The sequence below is a fragment of the Biomphalaria glabrata genome, chromosome 6, assembly GCF_947242115.1.
Source record: "Biomphalaria glabrata chromosome 6, xgBioGlab47.1, whole genome shotgun sequence".
NCBI lineage: Eukaryota > Metazoa > Mollusca > Gastropoda > Planorbidae > Biomphalaria > Biomphalaria glabrata.
The window spans coordinates 3,091,580-3,105,410 of record NC_074716.1 but is presented as its reverse complement, the minus strand read 5'-3'; the positions used below and the strand labels follow the sequence as shown (position 1 = coordinate 3,105,410).

Here is a 13,831-nt window from a genome sequence, read left to right as displayed (position 1 = left end):
ACTAGCAAAACAAAAAAAAAATCTTTTTTTAAAAAAAAAAAGGTAATGTAAGGGGAAAAACTCCGTACTTACAGCCATATCTCTCAATAATGTAATAGCTATTCCCTTTATTCGATATCAAACAGATTAATTAATTACCGAAAATTGACTAATTGGTTAATTTTCATATTGATTCTTGTTTTGTTAGGTACAATAAATAATTGTTTGAAGTTTGAACTTGATCCAAGAATGAGTGTGGGAGAAATAAGGTGTACAATTAACTAAGAGGACAAAAACATTTAGTCACATCAAGAATACTGAAGGATTTATTTCCCTTGTTGGTATCATACAAAATAATTAACTACTAGCAATTAATTGACTAATTGGTTAATTTTATTTATTGATGTATTATCTTTGCCAATGAATTCTTCTTCTTCATCGTTCTCATTGTTATGTTGGAGCGTTCAGATGACTAGACCAATACATGAGATGAACTGCGCAGTGGTTTCCAAATCAGGGAGCTCTCCATATAGTTTTCTTTCTTTTGGGGTTTTGGGGCCAGTGTCTTATACGGGCCTTTTGGTAAAGAGAGCAGTTTTGGAGGACGTGGTCGGCATTCTCTGGTGATACTCCACATGGGCAAATTTCACTGGTTCCAATTTTGAGCTTCCGGTACATGTGTTGTGGCATTCTGTTGTGTCCGGTCCTGAGTCAAAAGATTAGACGTTGGTCTTGTCGGGATAACGTATAGTAAGCGTCATAGTTGACTAATTGGTTAATTTTATTTATTGATTCATGTATTGTCTTTGCCAATTAATAATTGTGCAGAGTTTCAACTGGATGCATGAATGGTTGTGGGAGAAATAACTTGTTATCTTTACCTTACCTATTACTATAAGCTTTGTAAAAACAGAATTTGCATAGACCCTCTGCAGAAAATGGCTCTGTCTGCATCATTTGTGGAAAAATATGCGGGTCACAAATGGGTCTGTGTGATCACATGAAATTCTGCATTCATCCTTAATCTTTGAAATGAAAAACAATGCCTTATTTCCCACTACTATCATTTATGATTTTCTGTCCATATTAATTTCCCCTTAGTAAAAACATAGAACCACTTCCTCTCTGAAAAAAAAAAAGTTCAAACAAAAAAGAGATCTTACAATTCGCTATACTTGACATTCAATATTCCTAATTTTCCAAACGTCTTTTGATAAAAGAAGACAACAATTTTGAACAAATTGAAAAGTTACACTTTACTTTTTATTTTGTCCTGACAGTCAATAAATAGCATATAAATAGCAGTTTATATCTATATATATAAATAGCAGCTTTTATGTTTATGTAAAGTAGCAAGTGAAAATATATAAAAAGCAATCACTCCACAAAATGGTGGCCAGCAACACATGAGAGAAACAAAATAATGAATCAACTCGGAGTTGACATTTGTATTATTTTGTACCAAACAGACCACTGAATGTGCCGAAAAGATCATAATGGATTTAGTCAACACTGAGTTGACAATTTGAGTCGTTTTGTACCAAACAGACCATTAATAACAAACATGTTAAAAAAAGACTATAACAGATAAAGTCTCCACCAAGTTGACAAATTATAGCACTTGGTACTAAGTAGACATTTAAGAACATATATTGTCAAAAGATGATAATGGATGCCAGTTTTAGTTTAGAAAAAACACAAACTTGAAAATGAAAAAAAAACAACATATTTGCTTATGTTCACTTAGAGTTGGCATTATCTACAGGATGTGAAGGTCTTGTCAGATAGGTTTAAAATGTTGATAAATATAGGTAGAGAATGGAGTTTGGATAGAGGAGGGGGTTAAGATAGAAGAGGGAGTTAAGGCAAGAGGATAATGGGCAAGGCAATAATATTAGGCTCGGCAACAAACAAGTGTATCTTGCCAGTCAGGGTAGTTAAAGGTCACTACTCATTTTCCAGAAATGACCTACTTTTGGAGTTTGTAAACATCATGCATTATTCTTTTGAGTTGAAAGTTGGTTAGACACATGAAGATTATAATAATATTAATTGTTTGGAAACAATGTTTTTTGTGAATCAATTGTTTTAAAAAAAAAAATGTTCAGGGAAAGAACAACACAATTGAATCCAGCTACCTTCTCATTTATTAAGTTCAACAAAAGTAAGAAGTAAATAGGACTATTGGCCTCAATATTTCCATTGGGATCAAAATGGTTTTACGAAATTGTATTTTATTGCACAAGCTGTATTCATCTATTGCACACATTTTAGAAATCATTCCATTGATAGAACCAACACAACCACAAACATGTGAATGTAACAGACAAATAATAGCTCATTTTATAGCCTTTTCTGAAGTTTGAAATTGTAATTTACATTTTTCACCCTCCAAAAAAATAATTTTAAAACCAGTATGTGGAGAAATCTGGCCAGCTGAGTTCTACAGCAATAAAAGCAACACAAAAGACAAATTTTGACTAGAAAACAAAATCAGTTTTGACCCAAATATAGAAAATAAAATGAGATCATCAGTTTTATAAAAAGTTAAAACAATAGAAGCTTAACATGTTGGAAACCAACTTTAACAAAAATATAAAAAAATAATATAATCTGTACAGCACCAGGAATAAAAAGAAAAAAAAATCAAAATGTTAAGGATATAGGTAAGTGCTGTAAAGAATTGTCTGGAAGGAGACCAGCAGAAGCCCCTGAACAATCATTTCATAATGTTAGGGAGACAGAAGAGTTACTTAGGCCACAAGTGTAGACTCAAGTTAACATTGACTGGTTCAAATTGAAACATTGACTGGTTCAAATTCAACTCTTTCAGTGCTAATTATTTTGATCGAAAAAAATGGAGCTTTCCGGATCGAGCACAAATGTTTACCTGGGGTAGAGTTACTCAAACTAACATTGACTTTTTTATTTTATTCAATAATCTAATATATTTGATTTTATGGTATTAGTTTACGTGACTAGAAACGCTAAATCAGGTTTCTCTTATATTTTAAGAATATGCGGAAAAAAATGCAGATTACAAATATGTAATTTGATTTCCTCGGAGATAAATAGTTTTTAAAATATATATTTTTAAGTTTTATTTCTTATTACCATATATCGTCATTGGAAATACGCCATTTTGGTTTTAAGGCTTAATACTAGAATCTCCCTTGAATTACTCGTCAACTTTTTTCTGTTTTGTCTTTCTTTCTAGCAGCTATTAGATCTAATATTAAAATTCATTTAAAATGATAGCATAAGAACAAAAAACTCTCTTTAAAAAAAGTTATTGAAAAAAAGAAGAAACATCTTCATCAATTCATTATTAACATTTTTTTAGACCTTCATTTCAGTAAATACACTTAAAAATGTATAAGTTGACAGCATAAGAACAAAAATCTCTTTTAAAAAAGTCATTGAAAGTTTAATATAGATGAGGGAGATAAATATGCTAAAAAACAACATGGTGGTCAGTAAAGGTATCTGGGCATCTAAACTATTACCAATTTTATTTTAAAGGAAAATGAATGGGCTACAAAATAAATTAAATAAAACTAATTAAAGAAAATTTTTTTTTCATTAATTTTAAACTGAGCACGGAAAAAGAAAATATTTTTTAAATTCATAAAAAAATCGATATACTGAAAGATTTAACCTTTTAATTAAACATCTAATCCATAAATATTGAAAAATCACAATGTTAAACACATTTAATCGCTTCAGATTTCATAAAAGATTTTTAAAAGCACTAAGAAATTGTATTATTTACATTTTTCGGGTCCCCGGAAATAAACTAAAAAAGAGGAACCATTAACATAATGTTGTCTTTTTTAAAACAAAACATGTTGGTACTGCACCAAATTTACTACGCAAACAAAGAACAATCACTCTTTACATCCGTAAAATGAAAAAAAAAAAGAGAAATAAAAAAAGTTTAACATAAAAAAAGATAGTGAAATAAATATTATAAACCAAGTTACTCGCTGAGAGTAATGCCGCACTGACCAGTGCTAGCAAAGTTACTCGCTGAGAGTAACGCCGCACTGAAAGAGTTAAACATTGACTGTGCATTATTATTCCGAGATTAACTCTCACAAACCTGACATCTTCATTATGTTTTCATTTTAGAGAGCACCAAAAAAAAAAAGAAAAAGATCAGGGCCAAAAGGGTTAAAAGCCACAGTGCATCATGGAATGTAATGAGACAAAGGCAGCCACAGTGAATCGAAATGTATAGATTAACTCTTATTCATGAGTTGATTCCACAAAGACTCAACAGCAATGATTCTAACTCATGAATTGATTTACACTATGATTGCAAAGTTAATGTGAAAGTCTACTCCCCAAACCCAACATGATCTGTATTTAAATGTGTGGATTACATTTTCTAACAATGTTTGATTATTGGATTATAATCTCATTCCAAGACCATGGGTTTGGTTGTAAGATATAAAAACAAAATCCTGCTAAATCTGGCCACTTCTACCTTACATATATAAATCAGATGTGCAAGAAGAAAGGCCAAAAAAAGAAATAAAATAAGAACCAAAAAAAAAAAAATATATCTGCCAGCCACCATACAAATGATCTTAGAGCATCAAAACTCAAACAAACTGCAAGTTGACAGTTAAATCCTCCTCCTCATCATCATTACACTATATGAGTGAAGATTTGAGAGGTTCAATTGTTTCCTTTCGGATAGAAACTCAAGTCTTGAAATAGAAACTTGTCTATAAATAATCCAGATGCCAAAAGGGAGATAACAATCACACACCCACACACAAAGTGCTGGTTACAAGCAAAAGCTGATTGGATATAAATGAAATAAATAATATATTGCATTTGGCAAGCACAGCTTGGTTATATAAATACAGACACAAAACATTACGTGAGAGTCAGCAATCTACACTAGGATATAGGATTAGATATAGAGACAGACTTTGATATATTATATAAATACTGTACAGTAACAAAGTTTAAGAAGAAATTGTCTGGGATGAACAAATAGGGCTCAATTTGTACATAACAGAGTTACAATAGTTGTTGAATTCTAAACTACTTCAATGTGCCACATAGACAGAGGCATTGTATTCTAAAAGGTGAAGCTCCAGTTGATCTTGTCTATAATGTTTTTATATAAAAACACACTTGGTTTTTGAAGTATTTTGTCTGGTTTAGCTCGTAAAAGATACAAACTTAAGATGTGATTAGATTGATAGATATCTTTTGTAGAGCTCCATGTTTCTGAAAGACTATTGTCAACGGAAATGTTGGTCCTTGAAATCAACTACACTACATACCTTTTGTAATGCTACTCAGTCTGCATATCCAAATATTTCATAGTTTGAACCCTGAACATGTCTACTGCTGTGCATTATATCCATGAAGTTAAAATATGTTGGTGCTACTGATGAGTTTGTCAACGACAAAAAGCACACTTCAAGCCGAAGAGATCAGAAGTCCAAACGAGTGACAAAAAAAAATCTAGCACATTTGAAGTATCTACAGATAGATCTAGCACATTTCTAGCACATCTAGTGGTGTATTTAAAGCGCAACTGGGCAGACTGTTTCTTGTTCATTACAAGAGCACACAGTTTCTCAGTGTATGTCACTATTCTCTGCAGTCACTCGACAAAAATCTTCTTCTAACAGGTGATCCCCCACTTGCTGGATCTTAATAAAACAAGCCCCGCTCAGCGACCCCTCCACAATGAAGGGGGAGTCCTCTGCCTTCAGGCGGGCCAGGTCAAGGACGTTGTCCACCACCAGCTCTGGGGTTTTACTGGTAAAGATATGGGTCTGGGTCAGGGTCAAGCCGACGAACCTCAGCTCCTTTTTCTTGCTGTACAGCTGCAGCGTGGCTTCCACCAGCATTGGAGGATAGGGCTTACTTTCATGCGGTGGACTGACCGTAACTGGTACATGCTGACGGCTTATTTTCAGGGTCACGTTGTCGTTTTGCCTGCCCATGAAATTTCCGTACAAAGAGATTGTCGAGAAATGACCTTTAGGGTAAAAGTTGACTTGGAATTGGGCGTAGCGTGAGGCCTGAGGGAGCAAAATATTTGAACATTTTTTTAAAAAATCAAAATTATTTCAAATATTTACAAGCGAGAACTAAACCAGTCTAGGAACTCACATTAAAAAAAATATACTTAAAAAAGACCTACTTTATACAAGTTACAGTGCTATTACTTTTTATACTTTAAAAAATTATAACCCTCAATAATTAACATAAGTCTGAATGTTTTTAATTTGATATATTTTGTGATTTTACCAATACAAAAGAGAAACAAGACAAAGACAGCAAAGACAAACACACACAAAAACTCTTTTGTTCCCCTGGCAATCAAATCATTAAATAGAAACTATCTGTTATAAACTTTTTTATGTAAATTATGAGTGAGCCTAGTTTGAATGTATATTTTGGTTTTCCATAGTTATAATGTTTTATTTGGTGTAATGCATAAATTGTAAGACGAATTTCCATATGGATAATAAAAATTATTATTACTGAGTTGTAAATGCAATCCTCGAAAAAAACATAGTTAACATCACTAAAAAAAAACCCCAGAAACATGGCTATATTAATAGCCCAGTTTCCTGACCAGTATCATTTGAATAGCCAAATTTAAATTTATGCAATGAAGAAATCTTGTACATGTAATTAAAGTGAAAGAGTGACCTTTTTAGTTTCCATCTCAAGAGAAGGTAAATATGGCACCTGACACGACAAACAAACTCTGCTCTCAATCTTTGGGATGTTGGCGTAGTTCTTCAGCTCAAATGGGAATCTCATTCCGTACATGGGAGATGTGTAGTTCCTAAAAGGAACCTGGTCTGTAGGCAGGAATATTCCATTGCTAGCCAGGGAATGATATCTGTATGCTGTAAAATAATTATTTAAGAAAATTTCATTTACATATTGTTACGATCCTAACCAGGCCTTCTGTAAACACTGCTAAACACAACACAGCACATCAACACATCAAGAACTTGACAACAAGAGCTCTGGTTAATCTGGTACTTTAATAATGAGTGAACAAGTAGAAGACAGCCAATACTAGACTATTGGCAACGCATCAACAACTAAAATGTTACATTGTACATCACCGTACAAAACTCTACTGTCTCTATTTCTTCCTGAACTCGTACATAACACTTGAGGACTCAACCAGGACCGACTTCATGGCCAGACTAACAGTCCCGGTCTCCTCAGTGTCCTATCTTGAACTGCCGCCTTCTTACACACTGCACAGGCTTTCGATCACATGACCATAACATTGGTCATATTTGCGTGTAATCGTAGTACAGTCCCTTGTCCATCGCCTGAGTTCACATGTGTCAAGTGAACCTACAGTTAACCCTTTCACGCCGCCAATAGGGTTATAATAATATGGAGTGAATGCTATGGACTAATGCAATGGTCAAACACAATTTGGGGCATGGGTGGAACGCTTGGCTTACAAAATGAGTGGTCAAACTTTCAAACTGGCCTTTGAAACATGATCAACTACCTAATCAATCAGTGGATCAGTGGATCAGAGGATCAGTGAATCAGAGGATCAGTGAATCAGAGGATCAGTGAATCAGAGCATCAGTGAATCAGAGGATCAGTGAATCAGAGGATCAGTGAATCAGAGGATCAGTGAATCAGAGCATCAGTGAATCAGAGGATCAGTGAATCAGAGGATAAGTGAATCAGTGAATCTAAAAGGTGAACTTTCTTAAACACAAAATGTTATTCAATTCATCAAATATTTTCTAAATGTTTTGTAAATGGCCTGAAAGAGCATGTGAATCTCACACAATGTTGGTAGAATGCAGTACCACAGGCAAGGAGACAATAAGTTAAACTTAACACTGAAAAAGAATTAGTTGAAACAGAATAAGTTACAATAAAAAAATTTGATCTTTCCAAATAAAATAATGCTATAGCATAAGATTTAACAAAGAAGCAGATGAAATCCTTAAGTTAAAATCACTTTATCCACCAGCTGCTCCAATTGATCGTCTCTTCGCATAGCCTAAATTTCCCAGATGATTCTAGACTTGCAATAGTTCAAGAATCCTCTATATTAGTGCTCCAGAAATTCCCAAGCTATTTGACTAGATGTAAGTTATTTGTAAGACCTACCAAATTCAAGGCAGGCACTTGACTGGAACCCACAAGGAAAGTGGGCAGACCCAAGCAAACCTGGAAGAGGTCAGTCATCAGTGAAGCTGAGGGTACTGGAATCACATGGGAGCAGATGAAGAAAGCTGCTCAGAACCGAGTTCGGTGGAGAGGTGTGGTTGCGGCCCTATGCTCCCCTGGGAGTGCACAGGATTAAGTTAGTAAGTCAGACCAAATTCAATGAGTGGGGATGATAAAGCAGTCCTCTTGGAAAACTTCTGCTACATTCATTCTTATTGGTGCATGTCATATGTGTGTGTATATGTCATGCATGACAACACACAAAAACAGCTGACAAGTAGAACATGAACTATCCATATTATTAGGTCACATTGCTAGTGCGTGGGATCCTTCTAGAGTACCTCGATTTGAATAAACTAAGATGTAGGGTCAAGATGGAATTTTGGGAAACTTGTAGAAATTACTGTGATGGAAAGAATCCAGAACAATCTTTGTACAGTACTATAAGAATTTCGCTAGCTGTTGTGGCCATTGGTCATTGTCAATAGTCTTTTGTTTTAGGGAGGCATGGTGCCTGAGAGTTAAGGGCTTAGCTTCTGAACTGGGTGTCCCAGGTTCAAATCCTGCTGGAGACTGGGATTTTTACTTTTGGGATCTTTAGTGCGCCCATTCTAATGGGTATATGATATTAGTTGGGAAAAAGTAAAGGTGGTTGGTCATTTTGCTGGCCACATGACACCTTCATTAACCGTGGGCCACAGAAATAAATGAACTTTACATCCTCTGCCCCATAAATCATAAGTTCTGAAAAGAGAACTTTCCTTTTTTTTTTTTTACATTGTCTTTGGCCTCTAGTCAATGCTCCAAGTATTCTATATTCTGTAACAGATTTTGCAGACTGTGCCAAGGAAACATAGTGTGCTGGTTATGTTGGGCTGTAGTGTAGTAGGGTCTGCCTAAGGGGGATAAGGAAGGGGCATTCAAAGAGGATGTGGTTTACAGTTTCATAAGGGTGGGCGCAGTGTCTACAAAGTGGTAGGTGAGTGGGATTTACCTTGTTAAGATGGTAATTTAACAGAGGTGTGTGTCCTGTTCTTAGTTGGAAAATTGTAGATTGCTCTTTGTGGAGGAGAAGTTGATACTGTCAAGTTTGTTTGTCTTTTATTTGTACATGGCTCTGCCCGTGTTTCCTGATGCCCATTGGTTGAGCCACTCCTCTTTGTGATTGTTGACTAGCATTGACCTTAGGGTGAGGTAGTTAACAGGCCTATCTGGTTGCTCCCTAGCTGATCCTGCCAATAGTTTATCTGCCTTTTCAATCCCTATAATGTCTATGTGTATAGGGATCCACTGTAATGTGATATTGATATTTAATTTTGACATCACCTAATGATGTCATATGATTGTGGAGACACTATACATCTCTTGAAAACACAATCATCTCATTGCACTACATCTTAAGATGGATGGCTGCCTGGTCGTGAGGTTTGCGCGCTGGACTGTCGTTCGGATTTATCGATGGTTCAAATCCTGCCCGCTCCCATCCCCCGTCGTCCTGCGGGAGGTTTGGACTAGGAAGTAAACTATCTTCAACTCTGAAGGAACATCCGAAACATGTAAAACATTTTACAAAACATTTTACAAACATTCTTTTATTTTTTTTACTAAATATTCAAAGACCCACCTACCTATTGCCAGCTTGTCTTTTAAAATATCTGGAAAGAGTGGCATCAGAGGAGACGACTCAATGGCCAAGAGTTCAGTCGGAGTCATTTTACAGAATCGCATGCAGGGAACAATAGTCTCCACATTATCTCGGCAGTTGTCCATGTTGTTGTCTGCCACCAGCCACTGTTCCACCTGAAACAATGTTGCATTCTACTTTTTAAAAAGTGGACTACAGTTATGAACTGAATCTTATCTTATCTTATATAATACAGACGTCACTTCAAAAAAAGAAGATGATTACGTCCTACGCGTCATGCATTCAGTCATGCATATTAACCAATGACTTAAATTCTGCCGAGTCACTGGTTTTTCCTGGCTAGCTCAGGCAACCCATTCCATGCTCTAATAGCGCTAGGGAAGAAGGAGTATTTGTACAAATTTGTCCTAGCATATGGGACAAGGAATGTGCCTTTAAGACTCTAAGAATCTAATCAAGACCTGGTAATATGAGGATTGATTTCACTAAAAACAAACCAAAAGCTGAGCTTAGCACAATCACAGGAAGCAAACAACAGGCCACAGTATGAATACAAACACAATCAGTAATACTAAAAGGAATACAGTCACAGGAAGCAAACAGGTCACAGTATGAATACAAACACAATCAGTAACACTAAAAGGAATACAGTCACAGGAAGCAAACAGGTCACAGTATGAATACAAACACAATCAGTAACACTAAAAGGAATACAGTCACAGGAAGCAAACAGGTCACAGTATGAATACAAACACAATCAGTAACACTAAAAGGAATACAGTCACAGGAAGCAAACAGGTCACAGTATGAATACAAACACAATTAGTAACACTAAAAGGAATACAATCACAGGAAGCAAACAGGTCACAGTATGAATAGAAACACAATTAGTAACACTAAAAGGAATACAATCACAGGAAGCAAACAGGTCACAGTATGAATACAAACACAATTAGTAATACTAAAAGGAATACAATCACAGGAAGCAAACAGGTCACAGTATGAATACAAACACAATCAGTAACACGAAAAGGAATACAGTCACAGGAAGCAAACAGGCCACAGTATGAATACAAAACACAATTAGTAACACTAAAAGGAATACAAGGATGAACAGTACAGAGCTCACAAATATAAATTCATGACTAATACACTTGAATCTCTAATCAAAGAAACATTATATGAGCATATCGAAATGATTACCAAATTGTTTTTACTAGGGACTTTTAAAAGCAGCGGTTCTCAACCTTTTATGCTCGGCGACCCCTTTTTACAATTCCCCACTCTGCTGCAACCCCCCCCCACACACACACATACAGCGATAGAAGAATAGACAAAACAATCCATATTTTCGATGGTCGTAGGCGACCCCTGGCAAATCGTCAATCGACCACCAAGGGGGTCGCAACCCACAGGTTGAGAACCCCTGTTTAAAAGGGAGGATTTTAGTCTCTTAAGGCCTCAATCATACATAATTTAATTCTAAAGATCTTAAGAGATTTTTGTTGATTTATCAGTTAATTAAAAAGAGCTCCTCTTTCAAACCATTCTATCAGATGATGTAAAGCTCATCTGTTTTTTATGGCCAACGTTTAACAAGGGTGTCATGTAGCCAGCACAACAACCAATTGCTTTAATTTCTCCAGCTAATGCCAGGTACCCATTTAGAGTTGGGTGGACTCAGGAGAGTGCCCTAAAATTAAAAATCCCATTCTCTACTGAGACTCAAACTTAGGACCCCTAGGCTCGGAAGCCAAGTGCTTTACCATTCAACTAATAGTTTAAATAAAATTTGTAAGCTCAACAAACTGACTTCATGAACAGTTATAATATGATGATATTTGTAATCAGTATCCATCCTCTATATCTCCACTACCAAAACAAAAGCAGACTTACTTTTTCCCAAAGTTTCTTTTCGGACTCCACACAAAGTTCTGACATGCCGATAAAGTCCACTAACTCTTCGCGTTCCATTTCCACCCAGTCCGCCGCATCCAGAATCACATTAAAGTTGGAAACAATAAAATTTTTACAGGTGTCTCTCAGTTTCTCTGGTCCAGTCAGTTTGGAATAGTGATACCTGCGTTAGAGGATAATGTGTTACTACCTGCGTTAGAGGATAATGTGTTACTAGCTCTACGGCATATTCTACATGACTGGTTCTTCGTGTGTAAGCAAGAAATTTTTTTTTTTTCAAAGCATTTCCTACTTTATGCTTAAAGAATATAGTAAATTAAGCATTCATATTATACGTCATTACAAACAAGAAAATAAAAGTAAATAGTAAATACATAGTAATCTAAGCATTTGTATTTTATGTCATTACAAACATGAAAATAAAAAAGGCTAATATGGGTTATGAATCCAGTGTTCACATTCTAGCACATTGCCCTAGCAACTTAGCTAAATGGCCGTACTTTATTCTAGCAGAATGCCCTAGCAACTTAGCCAACTGGCAGTACTGTATTCTAGCACCATCCCCTAGCAACTTAGCTAACTGGCCGTACTTTATTCTAGCACAATGCCCTAGCAACTTAGCTAAATGGCCATACTTTATTCTAGCACAATGCCCTAGCAACTTAGCTAACTGGCCGTACTTTATTCTAGCACAATGCCCTAGCAACTTAGCTAACTGGCCATACTTTATTCTGGCACAATGTCCTAGCAACTTAGCTAACTGGCCATACTTTATTCTGGCACAATGTCCTAGCAACTTAGCTAACTGGCCATACTTTATTCTGGCACAATGCCCTAGCAACTTAGCCAACTGGCAGTACTGTATTCTAGCACCATCCCCTAGCAACTTAGCTAACTGGCCATACTTTATTCTAGCACAATGCCCTAGCAACTTAGATAACTGGCCATACTTTATTCTAGCACAATGCCCTAGCAACTTAGCTAACTGGCCATACTTTATTCTAGCACAATGCCCTAGCAACTTAGCTAACTGGCCATACTTTATTCTAGCACAATGCCCTAGCAACTTAGCTAACTGGCCATACTTTATTCTAGCACAATGCCCTAGCAACTTAGCTAACTGGCCATACTTTATTCTAGCACAATGCCCTAGCAACTTAGCTAACTGGCCATACTTTATTCTAGCACAATGCCCTAGCAACTTAGCTAACTGGCCATACTTTATTCTAGCACAATGCCCTAGCAACTTAGCTAACTGGCCGTACTTTATTCTAGCACAATGCCCTAGCAACTTAGCTAACTGGCCATACTTTATTCTAGCACAATGCCCTAGCAACTTAGCTAACTGGCCATACTTTATTCTAGCACAATGCCCTAGCAACTTAGCTAACTGGCCATACTTTATTCTAGCACAATGCCCTAGCAACTTAGCTAACTGGCCATACTTTATTCTAGCACAATGCCCTAGCAACTTAGCTAACTGGCCGTACTTTATTCTAGCACAATGTCCTAGCAACTTAGCTAACTGGCCATACTTTATTCTAGCACAATGTCCTAGCAACTTAGCTAACTGGCCATACTTTATTCTAGCACAATGTCCTAGCAACTTAGCTAACTGGCCATATTTATTCTAGCACATTGCCCTAGCAGCTTAGCTTACTGGCCATACTTTATTCTAGCACAATGCCCTAGCAACTTAGCCAACTGGCCGTACTTTATTCTAGCACAATGCCCTAGCAACTTAGCTAACTGGCCGTACTTTATTCTAGCACAATGCCCTAGCAACTTAGCTAACTGGCTGTACTTTATTCTAGCACAATGCCCTAGCAACTTAGCCAACTGGCCGTACTTTATTCTAGCACAAGGCCCTAGCAACTTAGCTAACTGGCCGTACTTTATTCTAGCACAATGCCCTAGCAACTTAGCTAAATGGCCATACTTTATTCTAGCACAATGCCCTAGCAACTTAGCTAACTGGCCGTACTTTATTCTAGCACAATGCCCTAGCAACTTAGCTAAATGGCCATACTTTATTCTAGCACAATGCCCTAGCAACTTAGCCAACTGGCCGTACTTTATTCTAGCACA

At 36.3% G+C, this 13,831-nt stretch overlaps 1 protein-coding gene across 2 annotated transcripts in view; it reads right to left on the bottom strand.

Annotated features, from left to right (window-relative positions):
- Positions 1-1,220: 1,220 nt before the first annotated feature.
- Positions 1,221-13,831, bottom strand: part of LOC106052809 (BTB/POZ domain-containing protein 17-like) — a 32,516-nt gene continuing 19,905 nt past the window's right edge. For both annotated transcript variants that reach the window (XM_056034097.1, XM_056034098.1), the window contains exons 6-9: positions 11,723-11,906; positions 9,810-9,981; positions 6,670-6,872; positions 1,221-6,032 (exon numbers count right to left, since the gene is read on the bottom strand). In XM_056034097.1, coding sequence (XP_055890072.1) covers positions 5,583-6,032; positions 6,670-6,872; positions 9,810-9,981; positions 11,723-11,906 — 1,009 coding nt within the window. In that variant the 3' untranslated portion in view covers positions 1,221-5,582. The remainder of the gene's footprint in view (positions 6,033-6,669; positions 6,873-9,809; positions 9,982-11,722; positions 11,907-13,831) is intronic.